We start from the raw sequence: 18,363 nt of genomic DNA, 5'->3' as shown, positions 1-18,363 counted from the left end.
GTGTGGAGCAAGGGGGGAAGGTCCCGAGCTCCTTGCTGCAGCCCCCAACCCCAGCGGGCGGGGTGGGGGGGCGATGGGGCTGGCTCTGTGCTGGCTCTTCTCCCACCTCCTCCAGCCTGGCCAGGGCCCTTCAGAGGTGGCAGAGCTCACCTGATCCCAGGTGGGTGACCTGCCCCACCGGATCGTGTTCCCAGGCCCGGGGATCACCTTACGGCAGAGCTGGGAGCCAGCACCCATCTATAATTCAGCGGTGCGGGCAGTGGGATGCGGCGGGCGGGCAGGATCAGCAGGCAGCCCCAGGAGGGCAGCCCCATGGAGAACGGCGTGGGGCAGGACCCAGGGACCCCCGAGCCACCTGCCACTGAGGGCACCGCAGCCCCCCGACCCCCCCGTGCCCGCCCCAGGCTGGTGTTTCACACGCAGCTGGCCCACGGCAGCCCCACGGGGCGCATCGAGGGCTTCACCAACGTCAAGGAGCTCTACGCCAAAATTGCGGAGGTCTTCGGCATCTCGCCCACCGAGGTGAGGGGGCTGTGGCTGCTGGGGTGCGGGGAGGGGGCTTTGCCCCCGAAAGGTGGGGCACCAACCTGGTGGCACTGTCCGTGGCCAGCCCTCCTGTGGGTCTGCAGCTCTGGGCAAATGCAGCCTCTAAAATAACCTGGAAAAGGGCATTTTAATTTCGGGGCTGTACTGTCCCCTCCGGGGAGTGGTTGTGTGGCTCCGTGCCTCAGTTTCCCCCCAGCACGTGGGCAGGGAACCAGGGCTGCCTATTCCCTGGCTAATGCCAGCAGCTGCGTAGCCTGAAGCCGAGGGAAGAGTGTACAGGGAGCGGGCAGTGCTGGATCCCCAGGCAGACTGGGTGTCCCTAGACCCCCCAGCACCTAGACCTGGCTGGATCCACCCATGGGTGGCTCCTGCCCCAGCACCACCAATACCCCCTGCCCTGCCCGGGCATCCTCAGCCCCTGATGACAGGGTTCCCCGGGGCAGATCCTCTTTTGCACGCTCAACACGCATAAAGTAGACATGCAGAAGCTGCTGGGGGGACAGATCGGCCTGGAGGACTTCATCTTTGCCCACGTCCGTGGTGAGACGAAGGAGGTGGAGGTGACCAAAACGGAGGATGCGCTTGGCCTCACCATCACGGACAATGGGGCCGGCTACGCTTTCATCAAGGTGGGCGTCACTGATGAGTTTCATCATTTCATCAAGGATGGGGCCTTGCCAGGATGCTGGGTGACATCCTTGGGGCCATCCTCCTTCCCTGACCTCCCCCCCCTTCCACCAGTTCTACCCTGGGTCCATCCAAGCCCTGCCATGGTGCAGTTTGCGGGGGGACGGGACCTGATGGGGGGGACACCCTCCCTCCCTGCTTGATCCAGTTGTTAGAGGACATGGGACCATGGCGGGGTGTTTGTGCAGGGTGGGATGGGGGCTAGATCTGTTGTGTCCCCCTCCGCGGTCCCCAGAGAATCAAGGAGGGGAGCATCATCAACCGCATCCAGACGGTGTGCGTGGGTGACAGCATCGAGGCCATCAATGACCACACCATCGTGGGCTGTCGTCACTACGAGGTGGCTCGGATGCTACGGGAGCTGCCCCGGGCTCAGCCCTTCACCCTTCGCCTGGTGCAGCCCAAAAAAGCCTTCGGTGGGTCAAGGGGTGTCCCCTGCTCTTGCCCTGGGGACCCCCGGGAGGCGCATGGGGAGGCTGATCCCCTGTGGCCCTCCTGCCCTGCAACCCCCTCCCCAGGGACCGGGTGGCCCCCAGGGTCTGCCACCCCCCTGTGTACCCCAGAGCACCCCACTCCTCAGGGGGTCCCCACACCTGCCTGTGTTCCCTGTGGGTACCCCCACTCCTTTTGGTGCAGGGGCCACGAGCACCCTGTAACTGTGTGCGTCCCCACCCTGCACCCATGGGTGTCCCTTATGTCTGCACTGCCCCTGAGCACCCCTGCCCAGGCACGGCCTCCCTGGCAGGGTGCTGGGACACACGTGGTCTGGGTGGTGGTTGGGGCAGTGGGCAGTGAGGGGCAGGGGGTGCCAGGCCCTGCCTGCACCCTGACCCCCCCCCTCGCTCCCCACCTGGGGTGCAGACATGATCGGGCAGAGGATGCGGAGCAGCAAGTCCCCAAGCGAGGGCAAAGTGACCAGTGGGAAGGAGACGCTGCGGCTGCGGGCACAGGGACCAGCTGTGCTGGAAGAAGGGGTAAGACCCACCCAGAGACCCCCACCCTGAGCCCACGGGCGCTCACACTGTGCCCGGGGGGGGGGGGGATGAACGGCCCCATGCTCCTGGGTGGCCCCTGCATTGCACCACCGCTGGGTGCTTTGCTGGGTGCCCACACGTGCAGCACCCGTAGGCACAGCTCCGTGGGAGTGTGGGGGGGTCCCTGGGCCATGCCCCCACTCCCTGGCCCTCTCGCCCCCAGCCCAGCCCCTTTGAGGAGGAAGCCGCCCGGCGGGTGGACGACCTGCTGGAGAGCTACATGGGCATCCGTGACAGCGAGCTGGGTGAGTGCAATGGGGGGGCAGGGGGAGCCCACCCCGGACCCCCACCCACCGCTGAGCCTGCCTCTCGTCCTCCCCAGCCTCGACCATGGTGGAGGCGGCGAAGGAGAGCCCCAGCGCAGCCCAGCTTGCCCGTGGCTTGGACTCGGTGCTGGGCGAGTTCGCCTTCCCCCAGGAGTTCGTGGCAGAGGTGTGGGCAGCTGTCTGCCACCCCAAACAGGGGCAGGAGTAGCGCTGGGGGGGGGGGGGGGGGGAGGGCAGCGGTGCCCCTCACCCCAGCCCCTTCCCTGCATCCCCAACCCCACCTGGTGCTGTCGGTGCTGGTGGGGATCCCCATCCTGCCTGCCCCCCACCCTGAGCTGCACCCAGGTGAGTCCCGGGGCGGGGGGGGGGGGCACAGCAGGGCATCCAGCCCCCCCCCCCCCCCACAAAGGACCCCCTTTGTTCAGCCCCTAAACGTGGTGGGAAGCGGCTGTGGCTCGGCTCATTAAAGCAGAGACTGGAGGAGAAGGGCTGTTGCTTTGGCTGCTGCTCTGGCTGGGAATGGGGTCATACCCCCCCCCCCCCCCCCCCCCGAGGTGTTCACCCCAGCAGGCACAGAGAGCTGCAAAAGCTGTGTTTTATTGGGGGGGGGGCACTTAGATGGGGATGGGGGAGCACCCCTATGGCCCCTACCACCCCCTTGAGTACCAGGCTGGGGTGGCCCATGGATGTAGGTGATAGGGACAATTAATTAACCCAGATGGGTGGGATGGGGGGGTCCTCGCCCCCTCCCGCGGTGCCTGTCCCTGGGGGCTGCTACTGCAGGACGGAGTCTGCGGTGAGCTTGCGGCGCAGGGAGGGCTTGAGGACGGGGTAAAGGGAGAGGATGGAGGGCCGGGGGCGTAGGCTGGGGTAGATGCGCTGCAGCACGGCCCGTCGGAAGAGGATGTAGACCCAGGGGTCCAGGATCTGGTTCCAGGTGACCATGCGGATGTAGATAAGCAGCATCTTCTGCGTTGTTGTGGGCAGCATCTGGATCTGGCCACTGGCCGGCAGCTGCTGCAGGACCGTCTGCACGATGAATATCTGCGGGGGATGGAGGGGGCAAGGTATCAGCAGGGGGGGTCCACACAGAGCCCATGAGCTGCTTTGGGGTGGGGGAGATGCTGAGGGTCCAGACTGGGTGTCGAGCCTGTTGCAGAGGGGTCTCAGGCTGGTTTGGGGCACCTGCTACTGAGGAGCACCCACTCTGCCTGCAAGCGGTGCTGAGCTCAACACCCGGGTGCCAAGCCAGGGGCCTCACCAGGAGGAGCATGGCGGGGTACCAAGACCCAGAAGGGACACAGAGGGGGCAACACCCAGACCTGGGGCCTCACCAGGAGGGGCATCCAGCAGATGGTGGCAATGATCATGATGCCCACCAGCTGCACCATCATCTCCACCTCGCTGTCCCGGCGCCGCTGCACTGACTCCCGGTCATGGTAGACACGGCAGAGCGTCACCACGCTGACTGTGTTGAAGATGAAGGAGAGCAGCACGGAGAAGATCCCCAGCAGAGCGAAGAGCAGGCAGAAGATGACGTTGCCAGTGTCGGGCAGGAGGGTGAGGAAGCACCAGGAGCTGGGGTACTGCAGCGTGTACCGCCCCAGCCCCAGCACCGGCAGCAGCCCCAGCAGGCAGGAGAACCCCCACACCAGCCCCACGATGGACCAGGCGCGGCGCTTGGAGATGCTGGTGGAGCGGGAGAAGGGGTGGTTGATGCCAAAGAACCTCTCGCCAGCCATGGTGGCCCCCAGCAGCAGCGGGCACTGCCCGAAGAAGACCATGGAGAAGCCGAGGAAGTTGCAGAGGTGGCAGCCAGGGTCCACCTCAGCCCAGGTGAACTTGATGAAGTGGTAGGGGATGATGACCGAGGCTGTCACCAGCAGCCCCATGAAGTCTGTGACCACCAGCCCACAGAGGAAGACGAGGAAGGAGGAGCGAGCCTGGCTGGACAGCTTGCGGGAGGAGCTGAGCAGGACACAGAGGGCGAAGAGGTTGGAACAGAGGCCGATAAGGCCAAAGGCAGTGGAGAACCAGGGCGAGGTGATGCTGGCCTGTGCGCCGGCGCGGCCATCGCTGGCATTGAACGCCCCGAAGCACGTGTCCGCCCGGCCGGCCCTGCTACCGTTGGGGAGCTCCATATCCCCCCACCCCATCCCGCTCCTTCCAGCAGCTTCAGGCACCCTCCCGGCTCAGCTCCATGGCGTGTGCCCTCCGCCGCTGCCGGCACTGATCCTGCCTTGCCCTGCGGGAGCAAGGAGGCAGGTTTAGGAGGGGTCTGCCATGCGCAAGCCCACCCATCGCCCACCCTTAGCCTGCAAAGATGGGGCACCACAGGGGTGGGGGAGGGGGATGCCACACCAGGACCACGGCCCGCGCCGGTCTGGCACCGCTCTGGGTGCAGCAGCAGCAGCAGCAGCAGCAGCAGCAGGCGTGCAGGGCCCCAGCCCCACAGCTGGATGGGATTAACTGTCCCCGGCTGCAAGCCACATGGGGCTGCTCCACGAGACTGTGACCCAGCGTGGTGGGTGTCTGGAGAAGTGTGGTGCTGGCAGCTTGGCTCTGATGGTACCGGCTCCCTCCTGCCCCGGGGGACGTGGCCGGACACCTCCGGGGCCACCTGCCCTCTGCCTCGGCATGGGGGGACCTGCCCTGAAGGATGGGGAATGCAGGCACAGGGCAGCTGCGCTAGGGCCGGATCCTGACACTCCAAGCCCCGCCCTTCCCCTCCCCGCCCCCCCCCCCCCCCCCCCGGCCTCAATGGGGAGAGGCCCCATGCCCACAGCGAGGTGGGGAAACTGAGGCACGGGATGGGATGGCCACAGCTGGAGCTGTGTGCTGCACCCCCCTGGCACCGGCACTGCTGCCAGGCCACAGCCATGGGCCACGCAGCTGGCGTGCACGTGTGACATCCCCATTCTCTGTGTCCCCCTCCTGCCCTACCACAGCTGCAGCTGAGGGTTTGTCCCCGGGACACCGGCCGTGGCGGGTGCACGAGGAAAGCTGCGGTCGTGGGCAGCCCGGTCAATGTCACACTGGCTCGCTCGGTGGTGACCCGGGATTGGGAAGCATCCAGCATCTGGGAAGCCGCAGGGCTGCAACCTCCATCGCTAATTAGTCCAGGCTGCAAATGGGGTGATGTGGGAAGGGGCAGAGGCATGGCAACAGTGGGGACCAGACCCCCTGCGGGAACCAGACCCCTCCTCTCCTCCTGGGACCCATTTCTCCAGGCTGTGGATGTCCTTGCCAAGCCTGTCTTCCCCATCCCCACGCTACTGGCTGACCCCGTTCCCAGCCCAGTGGTCCCCATGGAATGCCCAGCTGTACCCTGACCCACCACCTCCGCACAGACCCTGCCCCACCCCGTTGTAGGCGTCCTGGCGCCGCTGCCTCCCCCTCATGCAGGGTGGCACTGCCACCTGCCCTCCATCCCCATCTCCAAGACAAACCTCAAGGCAGCCCTGATCGGCACCAAACGCAGCGGCTGGTCCTGCATCTGTGTCCCCGTGTCATGGGTGAGCTCCGCGCCACATCCCACAGCCTGGCACCCACCACCCACCACCCCCTCCCAGCCCCCGGTGCCAGGGCACCCACAGGGCTGGGAGCCCCCTCGCACACCCGAGGCGGGTGCTGATCCCACAGCCCGTCCTGGGGCTGGGATGGGGCCAGGCATTGCACCATCCCCCGCCGGGGCCGCATCCAGGCAGGCTGCAGGACCGAGGGTGCTGGCACCCCCCTGGCATGGCAGCACCTCTGCCCTCCCCCTGTCCCCAGCTGTACCATGGGCTGCTGGCGAGCAGGGAAGGGGCTGGGGGTGGTGGGGGCACATCCCCATCCCTGTCCACATCCCAGCGCGGGCGGCTGGCCCAGTGTGGTGGTGATTCACTGCCCCAGCGCGAGCATGGCCCCACTTTTTCCACGAAACAAGAGCGAAAACTTGCTGCTGTTTGTTTTCTCGGATCCCTGAGGGATGGTGGCGGTGGCCCCCAAGGCGTCGGTCCCCTTGAGAAATGCGGTCAGGCCTCTGTGTGACAGTGCAACGGTTCCCTGAGGAGCCACCAGCCTTTCCTGTGTCCCCTGGGATTCCCCTCCCTGGGAGGTGGCAAATTCCCCCCCTGCCCCACAGCGATGCCACAGCTCGGAGGTCCCACTCTGGCTGTCCCTTGCCACGTGCCTGCCCACGCTTTTGGGGTGCTGTCCCCAAGTGGGTGCTCCCCCCGCCCCAGGTTACTCCAGCATGGCTGGGGGGCTCGGGAGCCCACAGGGCGATGCTGACCCATCACCCAGGGACTCACAGCCATGGGATGCTCCTGGCTGCTGACTGGCTCGGTGCAGCAGGACCCGACCCCCTCTCCCCACAGCGTCTGGTGTGTGTGTGGGGATGCACCAGCCCTGGCAGCTCCATGCTGCACACCCCAAACCCTGCTATCACCCACATCCCCCGCCATCCACCCCTCCTGCCCTGGCACAACCACGACCTGGACCCTCACCCACCACCAGCTGCCAGCAGGGCTGGGGACACCAGGTGCCACCCTGCGCGGAGCTGGCTCGGCCAGCCTGGGACCGCGCAGCACTTAGAGGGAATCAAATATTAAAGAGGGGCCTTTTAGTGCCAGCGCAGCTGGGAGCGAGCTGAACCCTGCGCACACCATGACGGGAAGGGGTTTGTGTGGGGGCGGGGGGCTCCTCGCTTGATGTCTCCCCGCAGGAGGATGCTCGTGGGGATGGCAAGTCCTGTGGAGGAAAGACCCCAAGCCTGGTGCTCATCCCTGCCAACCCTGTGCACTTGGGTTTGGGGCTACTAGATCCAGCAAACCCACCTCCCAGGGAGATCCCATGGGGGCGAGGGTTTGGCTGTGAGCAAAGGCAAAAGGCGCTGGGGGAACATCCCCATCTCCGAAACAGGCTGTGGAGGCTGCGAGGCGGCGGCGGGGCCAGTGCGGGCACTAATGGGGTTCTTGGCACGGGGTGAGCCCGCGGGCTGGCATTACACCGCAGCTGCACCCCGGGCTGCCCTGCCTCCACCGGGCACGGCTTCCTGCCCCGGCCACATCCGAGGTTAGCGAGGGAAAGGCAAAGAGACATGAGGAGCGCGGGAGGCTGCTCCTTATCGGTGCAGCTCCCACCCCAGCCCATTGCCTCCCCAAGCTTCCTGGGGCAGCGCTGGCACAAGGCTGGCAGGATCAGGCCGGGGTGGAGCTGGCAAGGGAGGGTTGGGGGCAGCGTGGCACCGCACACCTGCAAAGGGACCCCAAACCAGGTGGCCTGCACCCCACATGCCCCCCCCCCCCGGGTCCTGGCACCCAGGCCGTGGTGCTTAGCCGCAGGGAGCTGTGCAGAAGGTGCCCTAGTGCGCTTGCATTTGTCCCTTCTGCATCCAGTCCCTCCTCTTCGCTTGTTGGACCTCTCCAGGGACAGCCCCGTCCCACCTTGTCCTGGAAGGACAGGGACTTTCTCTGCAGTACCCCCTCTGCCTCCCCAGCCTGGTGGCCCTTGCGCAGGTGGTCCCACGGGATGCCAGGGCTGGATGTGGTCCCACCACCAACCGCCCCCCCCTCCCGGCTGGGGCTCTCTGGGCAGCAGATCAGCTCAAGGCCATCAGCTGGGATGCGAAAAGCAGCGGCCACGTCATGGGGACAGGGACTTCGGCAGGGCCCCAGCATCCGCCCCCGGCCCCACAGCCACCACAGGGACTGCGGGGGGAGCCGGCCTGACCCGGAGCAGGGACCCCCGCGGACCCCCGGGGCACAGGACATTCCGGGGGGCACGGACAACGGTGGCTGTCCTTGCCTGTCCCTGCTGTGGCCATGCAGAGCTCCCCAACCCGTGCACTCCCGGAGTGGGGCAGGGGGTGGCGGGTGGGGGGGGGTCGCCCTGGGCCCCCCTGCATGCAAGGGCCGGTGCTGTGCCCTCAGGGCGGCATGGGGGGGGGAGGGGCAGCCCGCAGCCCCCGCGCTCCCGGCCGCAGCATCGCGGCATCTCGAGGGCTTGGAAGCTGCCGCTGGGCACCCCCCTCCGCCCCCCCCCCCCTCCCCCCCCCCCCAGCCCCTTTCCCGGCCCTTCTCGGACCCCCCGGTGGGATGCGCTGCCGGGAGGGAGCGGGCCGGGGGCTGCGCGGGGAACCGGCTCGGGGGGACCGGGACCGCCCCGGCGGGGGGAGCCCCGACAGCAAATGCTGGTGCCGGGGCGAAGCCTGGGACGTGCCGGCCCCGGCGACCCGGTCCCGGGACAGGCAGCCGAGGGGGGGCACAGCGGGGGCACCGCGTCCCCGTCTCTCCCCGCGCCTGGGGGTCACCGTCGTCCGCCCCCCGGAGGATCGCAGCAGCTCTTCGGGTTTCTGCGCAAAGCGGGCGGCTGAGCCAGCGCCCCGCACCCCGTCCCAGCGCCCCCCGCCCCGCAGCCCCCCTCCGTCCGGCCGCCCCAGCCCTGCGGGCTCCTTGCCCCCCGCAGCCCCCCGGCCCTACCTCCCAGCGGCGGGACCCGCCCGGCGCGGCTCAGCCCGGCTCGGCTCGGCCCGGCCCCACGGGAGGGCGCGGGGGCAGGGCCGGGCTCGTAGCGCCCCCCGGTCCCGCCCCACGCCCCCCGCCCCGGCCCGGCCCCGCGCCGGCGCCCTCCCCCGCCCCGGACGGGGCTCCCGGGGGAGGGGCGCGCCCCGCCCCCCCCGCCCCCCGGCCCGGGCTGCGCCCCCCGCCCCGGCAGCACCGGCCCCCAGAGCCCCTGCGCCGGCCCGGGGCAGCCTCGAAGGCGCCGGCAGCCACGGGCCGGGAGGGCCGGGGGCGGCCCCCCCCCGCACCTGGGCCGCGGGGCTGCGGGCACGGGTGGGCCGGGACCCCCGCCCCGCGCCGCCCGGCTATATTTAGCGGGACCGGGCCCTGGTCCGGGTTACTCATTTGTTTACCCGAGCAGGATTCCTGTGTCTGGGGGGGGGGGGGTGGGGGGTGTCAGCCCGGCCGTGCCACCGCCCCGTGGGACGCGCACCGCTCCGCCGGGCTGGGGGGGGCGTCCCCGCTGTCCCCCGCAGCGGGGCCTGAGACTCCCCGGGCCGAGGGTGGGGAGAGCCGGGGGTCCCGGCAGCGTCCCGGGGTGTCTCCCAGAGCCGGGGGGGATCGCACCCCGGTTTTCCCCGGCCCGGAGCTTGGCGTGTCCCTGCCCACGGCCGCTGTCCTGGAGCGTGGGAGCCATCGGAGGGGACACGCCACCACCCGCTGCTGCCCTTCGTGCTTTGCTGGGGGGGGCCAGAGCCCATCCCTGTCACCGGCGTCTCCGTCCAGCTCCAAAGCACCGAGTGCCCACCCAGGGGTGACACAGGGGCACTCCATCACCGAGTGCCCACCCAGGGGTGACACAGGGGCACCCCATCACTGAGCACCCACCCATTGGTGACACAGGGGTACCCCATCACTGATCGCCCACCCAGGGGTGATATGGGGGCACCCCATCACAGCCAGCGAGGCCGGGGCATGCGGGCAGCTGGGTGATGCTCAGAGGCCTGAGTCCCTTGATCCCTCGGCAGGGAGCAGGGGCTGTCACAGCAGAAGTCTGAGAGGGGGGTGACACCGGTCGGAGCCGGGGGGCCACCCACAGAGCCGGATCGCTGCTGGCCCTGGCAGCGGGAGCGTGCCACCAGCAGGAGTGGCCCCACCGCAGCAGAACCTGGCTCAGCAGCCGGATGCCGTGCCTGGATGCTGCTGGGGTGTGCCAACCCTCCTGCCCTCCAGCTGCACCCACAGAGGATGTGGGCGCGGGGGTGCTGGAGGAAGCTCTGCACCAACCTGCTGCCACCCTGGCACGAGCCCGGCCGAGCCCCTGTCGCTGCGCCCAAGAGCGGAGAAGAGCCGTGCCCCCCCAACCCAGCCCTCGAACCGTGAGGCAGAGGAACGAAACCGGTTCCCCCCAAAATATGGGGGAGAAGTGGAGAAGAGCCCGGGGAACAGGCAGGGCTGGAAAAAAACACCCAGGGCTCCAGCCGGATCCAGCCCCTGGGCCGGCCGTGGTGGGTGCCCGGCTGCGGCAGCCCCCCGGGCTCCGGCTCCATCCACGGCTTGAAGTTGGGAGTGGGGAAAGGGCAGCGCCTGGGCGGGGACACGGACCCTGCTCAGGCTGGGGATGCAGCGGGATGGTTTTGGGGGGTTGCCCCCACTGTGTGTATGCCTGGCAGGGAAAAGGACCATGGGCAGGGGGCTCTGCCAGGCAGTCAAGCAGGGAGGGCACCCAACCACTGCCTTTGGGGTTGGAGTTTTCTCCTTATTCCCTCCGAAGTCATCCTTGGCCAGACCCTCGCATGCTTCCTGCACTGAGCTCAGGCCCTGAACATCCCCCGCGCCAAGCAGCCGCTCAACAGCTTTAAATAGCCCACAGGAAGGAGATGCCGGGGGACACGTCCCGTCCCGACACAGCCGCTGGCCCCAGGGGTGTCTGGCAGGATGGGGAAGGGGCACCTGCATGCGGGGCTGGGCTGGTTGGGGTCTCCCCCATGCCCTGCCACTGGGCAGGCTGACCCAGCGCGGGTTGGTGGCTCTGGCAGGCACAGGAGCCCGCAGGGCGTTTGCAGGGCTGGATGGCAGCAGCAGGGCAGGGTGCCCCTCCTGAGCTATGGGGGGAAACGACAGCCGCAGGGCAGCCCCCGAGGCCGGGGAGCCCCCCCAGCAGGGCAGAGCAGAGGGAACCTGGGCACCCCCCAAGCCGTGGGGCTGTACGGGGGGCAGGATGCAGTGAGGCCCGCGGGGAAGGAAACGACCTCGCTGTGACAGCTCATGGCCAAGGCCAAGGTCTCCCGGCTGCGCTGCTGGGCATTACTCATGCACCTCTTCGGCACCGAGGGGGGGACACCTCGAGGGGCCAGAGCTGGTGGGGTTGGGGCCACGTGGGGGCACCCAGACGGGTGCAGCTGCCCCCCAAGGCCATCGCCTGGAGGGATCAAGGCCAGTGAGTCCCAGCTCAGCCCTCAAGTGCTCCCCAAAGTGCCTGAAACCCACCCGAGTGTTGCTCAGGACCCCTGGGGACACCCTCCTCCACTGCCCAGCAAGAGCAAGAGCTGCTCAGGCACTGGGTGGGTGGAACTGCAGCCACGGAAACCGGATTTTCCCCTTTAAGGAGATATATCCCATCCAACATCCTTCTCCTCCAGCTGCCGGACGCAGCCGTTGAACCCTTTCATCCTGCAGCCAGAGGCGAGCGAGCGAGGTGGCGGCGCTCCCAGGCTGTGGGGAAGCTGGATCCCAGGGGGAACATGCCAGGAATGGGGCCACACAGGGCAGGGGGACCGCCAGGGCAGGGCTGTGCTCATGGAGCAAAGGGTGCTGTAGCTGCAGCTGGGAAGTGTCTGGGCTGGACAGGTCTGGCACTGGTGCTGGGAGCACGTGGGGCTGGGAGGAGGCTGGTGTGGGGCTGGAATAGGCGACGGAGCACACAGGGCTGACGGCACGTGGGGAGGGGGTGACACACCCCAGAGGTGTAGGGATGAGGACACCCACACACACACTACTCAGCCCCCAGAGGAGGAGGGGAGCTTCCAGTGCTGGCCCAGCATGGTACTGGCAGGTGATGACATGCAGGAGAGCCACACGGTACGGAGCAGTGTGGGGTGCCCACGCAGAAGATCCCATGGCTTAAACAACCCCTATTTATTTATACCAAAGTCTCAGGGTCCCTCGGGATAAAAGCAAGGGCAGAGAAAACCCTCAGGAACAGTGCTTGTGACAGGGGCTGAGAGCCCCCCCTGCCCACCCCCTGTGCCAGGGGGGCTGAAGGGAGTTGAGCAGTCCCTCATCTGCGGTATCGGTAACGCTTGAAGTGGAACCAGAGCTGGAAGATGCCGTTGGCAAACTGGCAGCGGAAGCCGTGGCGGTGGGAATACTCCCACTCCCGGTTGACGATCTTGAAGGCGATGTCCTCGTAGGGCGGCCCAGCGTGGAAGCGCAGGATGGCGAAGTCCTTGTTGTCCTGGCAGGCCTCCAGGAAGTACTCGGGCGTCGAGCGCTTGTCGATGAGGTCGGGGTAAAAGATGTTGAACTTGTAGCCCTGCACGATCTTGGGGGGGGGGTTGTCAAAGTCATAGTGGGTCTGGTTGTACTTGTTCCACTCAAAGCCCGTGTGCACCCGGTTGAAGAAGCGAGGTTTGCGGGGCCGGTACTTGTCAGCCCAGAGATAGGCTTTGCCTGTGAGGGGCATTTCCACACTGAACTGCGCCTCATCTGCACCCATGCCCTCCTTGGCCTTACGGAAGAAGATGTCGTCAGCGCTCTCAGTGGCATCACCTGTAGGGAGGAGAGGCGATGTCCAGTCCTGCAGCCAGGCCTGGGCTGTGGGGATGCTGCTCCCCAGCGTGCAGAGGGAAGGAGCAGCAGATCCTGGGCAGGGGATGTGGAGCTGGGTGTGGAGATGCGCACACCACCCTGCGGACTCTGGGCAGGCACCAGGCTGAGCTGTGCTGGAAAACTCATCCACAACACTCCTCCCACTTGCCCGCAGCCCAAACAGCTCGGTGGTGCGGCTGGGAGCGGGGAAGGCTCCAGCGCAGGTACCCATGGGGAGCACCAGCAGTTTGAGCCCCAGCTCCCTGCTTTCGTCCAGGTCCTGGCACCCTTCCCGGCCTGGGTGTATCCCCCTGCCAGGCCAGCTCTGGATGCATCCTCCAGATCCAGCTCCTACTCCCCCTTTTCCAAGGGTAGCGTCCCCCTCCAACCCTGCCCCCCAACGCACACGCACACCCTCTGTGCCGCCTGGGAGGCCGGCGAGCGCAGGACTGGCCCGGGGGGCTCCTACCTGTGACCTGGAGCTGCTGACGCAGAAGCAGCAGCCGATGCGTGTCCTCCTCAGCCTCCAGCACATGAGCGTCGAAGGGCAGTTCGTTGGCGCCCAGCAGCCGGGGGCTGTACTTCCCTGCATCGTAGTCATCCAGGCTCTGCTGGATCAGGTCCTCCTCCATCAGCACAGCTTCTCCTTCTGCCTCTCCTTTGGCCTCCGCATCCTGCTCGGCCTCGGGCTCCGAGGATGGCCCTGGCTGTACCACGATGCCCTCCTCTGGATACAGCCTGCAAGGAAGAGACAAGAGAGAACTGGGACGGGGATGGTACCCTTGTTCTCTGCTCACCTGAGGTCTCTCTACGGAAGGATGGGAACACAAGGCCGCATTTTCCGTCGCAGGTGCCCCGCGGGAGAGGCCTGGATGGCTGTGCTCCCCAAGGAAAGGGCTGTGTACCTGTCACTGGGGGAGGCCGGCTCCCGCTTGATGATGGGGAAGAGCGGTTCGCTCTCCACACCCTGCTCCTGCTTCAACTTGTACAGCTTCTGGCGCAGAACATCCTGGTGCCGCTCCCGCAGCCTGTGAGGAGGAGATGAGCCATCAGGTCCCACCCAGCAGAACCACCTCATGCCCTCGCTGCCCAGAGCTGTGACACCGCCACGCTGGGTAGATATCTGCTGGGTTTTGTACGGTTTTGGGCTTAATAACCTTCCAGTTTGGTTCCCTCGCTGTAAACATCATCACTGGAGAAGGGAATGATTGTCCAGCCCTTTTCCCCTCTTGGGAGAACGAGCCATCTCAGAAAAGGTATAAAACACCTCCACCACCAACTCTGTGCCTCCCCCACTCTGCTCACGGTGGTGTCTGTGCTGCCCCTTCCCACAGCCCTGGCCAGGGGACAGTCCCTGCTCTCACCTGGCCCGAGCCATGTAAGCCTTCAGCTGCTGCAGCAGGCTCTCCCAGTACCCAATGTCAAGGTTGGGTCCTCCTGCTCGGATCTTGCTCTCGATGCCCTGGTACAGCACTTGCAGCTGGTTGTACGTCTTCCCCTTGAACACGGACTGCACATCTGAGCTGACGGAGGCGTTGACGCCATCCCGACGCTCTCCTGCACAAACAGGCAAGGGCAGCCAGTCAGTCTTCGGGTGCTCAGCCTGCGTCACCCAGCCCAGGGTTACATCTGACAGCGGAAGGCTGGACCGCAGCAGGGGATGGCTACCAGACGCACAACCTCCATCCAGCTGACCCCAGAGAACTGCTCTGAGCCAGAGCGCACACGGCAGACCCAAAGCCCTGCTTTACCCGCTGCTCACGCTCCCCTTGACACTCACATCAGGCTTTTCCCTCTCACTTACCTGGTCCTCCTTTCCCAGAGGCCTCCAGTTTGCGGAGCTTGGCTATCTCATCCTCTGTGATGATGGTCATGTCCCTCCAGAAGTCCACATTCTTGCCTTGCTCCAGCTCCATGTAAACCTGTAGGCAGGAGACAAGCAGGAGGACATCAGGCACTTGCTCCGCACCGCAGGCAGGGAAGCAGAGCTGGAGTGGGGAGGGAGGACACCCTGAGCTGCTGCCCCTCAGCCATGCATGCTGAGGCGGGCGGGAGGGCAGGAGGACAGGCAGAGGTACAGGCAGCCGGGCAGGAGGGCAGGAGGACAGGCAGGGGTACAGGCAGCCGGGCAGGAGGACAGGCAGGGGTACAGGCAGCCGGGCGGGAGGGCAGGAGGACAGGCAGGAGGAACGGGGGCAGCATGGGGACAGCAGCACTGGCACCTGGATGTCCTCCACCAGATCCTCCATGTCGGAGACAGTCAGACCGTTCAGGAAGGTGTAGGGCTCGTGCATCTCCACAGCCAGGTCATCATCCTCCGCGCTGATGTACTTGGCCAGGAGGTCAATGGGTTTTGCCCTCCCATCCCGAATCCGGATCTTAGACCTGGGTGAGAGGAGGGACAGTGAGCAGTGCCTGCCGCCCTCTGCTCCCTGGCAGGCCCGTCCCCAGGAAGCTGCACACCCACCGCAGCTTGGCCTGCTGCAGGTGGAAGTTGTCCTCCTGTTCCTCCCAGGTTTTGAAGTGTTCCGCCTCTTTCTCCCGCTGCAGCATCTCCAGCTCCTGCTCACGCATCGCCTTCTCCCGCTCCCGCTCCAGGCGCAGCTGCTTCACCTGCCCAGGGCAGAGGAAGACATGAGGTCACTGTGGAGGGGGCACCCACTCAGGACACCCGTTCAAGGACAGAGCCGTAATCCTGCTTGCTGAGCTGACTCAGCTCCTGCAATTGGTGTAAGGTTCCCGGGGAGCCAGGAGCCACGCAGGAGGACAGCCAGCATGGGCCAGTGGGGCCGGGCTGCTCGCTGCCAGCCCGTCGGAGGACAGGGGACACAGGCACAACGCAGTGGTGACCTGGCACTTGCCCTCCTCAGCACCACCTGAGCTGGACACAACCCCAAGAGAAAAAGCCTTCTCACCCTGGCACAGCAGAAGTCAGTACGCTGTGTGCCCCGTGCCCAGTCCTACATCCTACCGCCTACGGGCACCCTCAGTGATAACAACAAGGGGAATTCCAGGTGAGCAACTGGGAAAACTGGGCTGTCTACAGGTTTCTCTGTCAGACAGTGGGAGGGAGGGGACATCTGAGCCCACCTTCTGCAACTCCAGCCGATTATCCTCCTGGATTCGCTTGTTCCTCTCCTTCAGGTCCTTCTCATCCAGATGGCTGATCCCTTTCTTTTCCAGCGCCTGCAACAGAGTGGCCAAGGGTGGCCATGAAATCCAGCGACCTCTACAGCCCCTCGCCAGCCAGCAAATGCCACCACATTCACCCGCTTCTGCTGCTCTGGCAAGCCCCGATCCTGTCGAAAGTCCCCAAATCTCTCGCATCCTACTCTTGAAGCCCCTCAGTGCCACTTGGGCTGAGCCCAGGGAGGCCACCTGACCTGGCGAGTGCCAACAAACCAGTAAACACTGCCCAGCACTCAGTCTGCAGCTCCCAGCAGGTCTGTGTCCCCCTCCTGCACCCTGACCCCCCTCCTCATCCCACAGCCCCTGGCTACAGACCTTGGTCTTCAGGAGAAAGGGGGTAAAACACCCCTAAGCTGGTCAGAAACACACAGCCGCTGCCCTGGACAAAACACTTTGCTCTCCTGTGGCTGCTCTTAGTATCAGAGGTCCTCCCTCATGCAAAGGTCCCCTCCTGGACACCCCAGTGCTGCCCAGTTCGGTCCCAGTGCGGCCAGAGGGGCACAACCTCCTGCCAACAGCCCCCCTGGTGCGGGCACAGAGGAGCTCACCTTGCTCCAGATGAAGGTGCCCAGCAGGTTGTTGTCCCCAAAGGGATTGTCGGTGTTAGTGTAACCCATGTACTCCTCTCCCCACCCCATCTTCTCCCGCTTCTTCCTCTCCTTGGCCTCCTTCTTGGCCAGCCGGCGAGCCCGTTTCTCCTCGGGTGTCTCCAAGGCCTTCATGAGCGCCGCCTGCTTCTTCTTCTCCTCCTTCAGCCTCAGGCGCTCCTGCAGGCTCAGCTGCGGCCCCGGCTCCTCCCGGCCCCGGGAGCGCGGTGGGGAGGGCGAGCTGGCCAAGGACACCGACGACCTGGAGGCATCTCTCTTCCTCTGCCGCTCCCGGCTCCGGGCCCTCCGCTTGTCCCGCTCCGAGCTGGAGCCGGAGGAGCGACACCGGGACCGCGACCGGCGCTTCCTCTGGCTCCTACGGTGCCGCTCCCGGCTCCTGCTCCGGCTCCTCTTCTTCCTCCATGGCTGCCTCTCGCTGCCGGACTCGGAGCTGGGGGAGCCGTGTGTCAGCGGGCGGCAGGCCCGGCTCCCCGCTGCAGGCCGGCCGGAGGCGGGAGGGCCCGAGCGTGGCCCCCCGCCGGTGCCTGACCCCCGGGCCTCCCCCGCCCGCCTTCGACCCAGCCCCGCGGCCCCCGACCGGCCCCGGCCCGGCCTCGCTCACCCCGAGCCCGGCTCCCGCCCGCGGCCCCCGCTCCGGCTGCGCCGCCGCCTCTTCCGACTGCCGGAGCGCTCCCGGCCCCGCTCCCGCCGCGCCGAGCGGGACCGCCGCCGTGCCGGGCTGCGCGACCCCGAGCCCATGGGCGGCGGCGGCGGCGGCTGCGGCTCCGCCCCGGGGGCCTTCGGCAGCGCCCGGCGCGCAGGGCCTCCCGCCGGCTGCCCGCCCCCTGCCTGTAACCCCTGCCCGCCCGGCTGCCCGCCCCCTGCCTGTACCCCTGCCCGCCCGGCTGCCCGCCCACTGCCTGTACCTCTCCCCGCCCGGCTGCCCGCACCCTGCCTGTACCCCTGCCCGCCCGGCTGCCCGCCCCCTGCCTGTACCTCTCCCCGCCCGGCTGCCCGCCCCCTGCCTGTACCTCTCCCCGCCCGGCTGCCCGCCCCCTGCCTGCACCCCTGCCCGCCCGGCTGCCCGCCCCCTGCCTGTACCTCTCCCCGCCCGGCTGCCCGCCCACTGCCTGTACCCCTGCCCGCCCGGCTGCCCGCCCCCTGCCTGTACCTCTCCCCGCCCGGCTGCCCGCCCCCTGCCTGTACCCCTGCCCGCCCGGCTGCCCGTACCCTGCCTGTACCTCTCCCCGCCCGGCTGCCCGCCCCCTGCCTGTACCCCTGCCCGCCCGGCTGCCCGCCCCCTGCCTGTACCCCTGCCCGCCCGGCTGCCCGTACCCTGCCTGTACCTCTCCCCGCCCGGCTGCCCGCCCCCTGCCTGTACCCCTGCCCGCCCGGCTGCCCGCACCTTGCCCGTACCCCTGCCCGCCCGGCTGCCCGCCCCCTGCCCGCCCGGCTGCCCGCACCTTGCCCGTACCCCTGCCCGCCCGGCTGCCCGCACCCTGCCCGTACTCCTGCCCGCCCGGCTGCCTGTACCGGTGCCCACACCCTGCCTGTACCCCTGCCCGCCCGGCTGCCCGTACCTTGCCGGTCCCCCTGCCTGCCCTCCCACCCATTTGCCTGTCCCCCTGCCCTCCCGCTACCCAGCTGCCTGTACCCCTGCCTGCCCTCCCACCCGGCTGCTGGTACCCCTGCCCACCATCCTGCCTGGCTGCCTGTCCTCCTGCCTACCCCCAAGCAGCCCCCACAGCAAGACACCCCA

The 18,363-nt window shown here is 67.4% G+C and overlaps 3 protein-coding genes across 4 annotated transcripts; 1 reads left to right on the top strand and 2 right to left on the bottom strand.

Annotated features, from left to right (window-relative positions):
* The first annotated feature begins 264 nt into the window (after positions 1-264).
* GIPC3 (GIPC PDZ domain containing family member 3) lies at positions 265-2,858 on the top strand. Its single transcript, XM_055709272.1, has 6 exons — positions 265-522; positions 990-1,175; positions 1,469-1,649; positions 2,095-2,207; positions 2,431-2,512; positions 2,590-2,858. Exons 1-6 carry the CDS (start codon positions 265-267, stop codon positions 2,739-2,741), a joined length of 972 nt encoding a protein of 323 aa, XP_055565247.1. The 3' UTR covers positions 2,742-2,858.
* A 252-nt stretch (positions 2,859-3,110) lies between these two features.
* TBXA2R (thromboxane A2 receptor) lies at positions 3,111-9,099 on the bottom strand. 2 transcript variants are annotated; one of them, XM_055709709.1, is made up of 3 exons: positions 8,998-9,099; positions 3,868-4,778; positions 3,111-3,577 (listed from the first exon to the last, which is right to left on the bottom strand). In XM_055709709.1, the coding sequence occupies exons 2-3, from the start codon at positions 4,687-4,689 to the stop codon at positions 3,308-3,310; spliced, it is 1,092 nt and encodes a 363-aa protein (XP_055565684.1). In that variant the 5' UTR covers positions 4,690-4,778; positions 8,998-9,099; the 3' UTR covers positions 3,111-3,307. The 2 variants fall into 2 exon arrangements, with proteins under 2 accessions (XP_055565684.1, XP_005434458.2); XM_005434401.4 differs by lacking the exon at positions 8,998-9,099 and adding an exon at positions 5,477-6,469.
* A 3,042-nt stretch (positions 9,100-12,141) lies between these two features.
* On the bottom strand, positions 12,142-17,406 carry CACTIN (cactin, spliceosome C complex subunit). Its single transcript, XM_055709747.1, has 10 exons — positions 17,227-17,406; positions 16,566-17,055; positions 15,919-16,014; positions 15,296-15,441; positions 15,051-15,213; positions 14,633-14,750; positions 14,193-14,385; positions 13,734-13,856; positions 13,298-13,566; positions 12,142-12,789 (listed from the first exon to the last, which is right to left on the bottom strand). Exons 1-10 carry the CDS (start codon positions 17,361-17,363, stop codon positions 12,299-12,301), a joined length of 2,226 nt encoding a protein of 741 aa, XP_055565722.1. The 5' UTR covers positions 17,364-17,406; the 3' UTR covers positions 12,142-12,298.
* Positions 17,407-18,363: the final 957 nt, after the last annotated feature.

The sequence above is a fragment of the Falco cherrug genome, chromosome 4 (assembly GCF_023634085.1).
Source record: "Falco cherrug isolate bFalChe1 chromosome 4, bFalChe1.pri, whole genome shotgun sequence".
NCBI lineage: Eukaryota > Metazoa > Chordata > Aves > Falconiformes > Falconidae > Falco > Falco cherrug.
This window is presented reverse-complemented; position numbering and strand designations above follow the sequence as displayed.

Excerpts from the sequence above, each read along its gene's own strand:
- TBXA2R (XM_055709709.1), bottom strand. The coding sequence starts at position 4,689 with ATGGGGTGGGGGGATATGGAGCTCCCCAACGGTAGCAGGGCCGGCCGG. Across the intron at positions 3,578-3,867 it reads TCTGCTGGATGCCCCTCCTG|ATATTCATCGTGCAGACGGT; the intron begins GTGAGGCCCCAG and ends CATCCCCCGCAG.
- GIPC3 (XM_055709272.1), top strand. The coding sequence starts at position 265 with ATGCGGCGGGCGGGCAGGATCAGCAGGCAGCCCCAGGAGGGCAGCCCC. Across the intron at positions 1,176-1,468 it reads CCGGCTACGCTTTCATCAAG|AGAATCAAGGAGGGGAGCAT; the intron begins GTGGGCGTCACT and ends CGCGGTCCCCAG. Across the intron at positions 2,208-2,430 it reads CAGCTGTGCTGGAAGAAGGG|CCCAGCCCCTTTGAGGAGGA; the intron begins GTAAGACCCACC and ends TCTCGCCCCCAG.
- CACTIN (XM_055709747.1), bottom strand. The coding sequence starts at position 17,363 with ATGGGCTCGGGGTCGCGCAGCCCGGCACGGCGGCGGTCCCGCTCGGCG. Across the intron at positions 13,567-13,733 it reads CCGGCCTCCCCCAGTGACAG|GCTGTATCCAGAGGAGGGCA; the intron begins GTACACAGCCCT and ends TCTTCCTTGCAG. Across the intron at positions 12,790-13,297 it reads TCAGCAGCTCCAGGTCACAG|GTGATGCCACTGAGAGCGCT; the intron begins GTAGGAGCCCCC and ends TCCTCCCTACAG.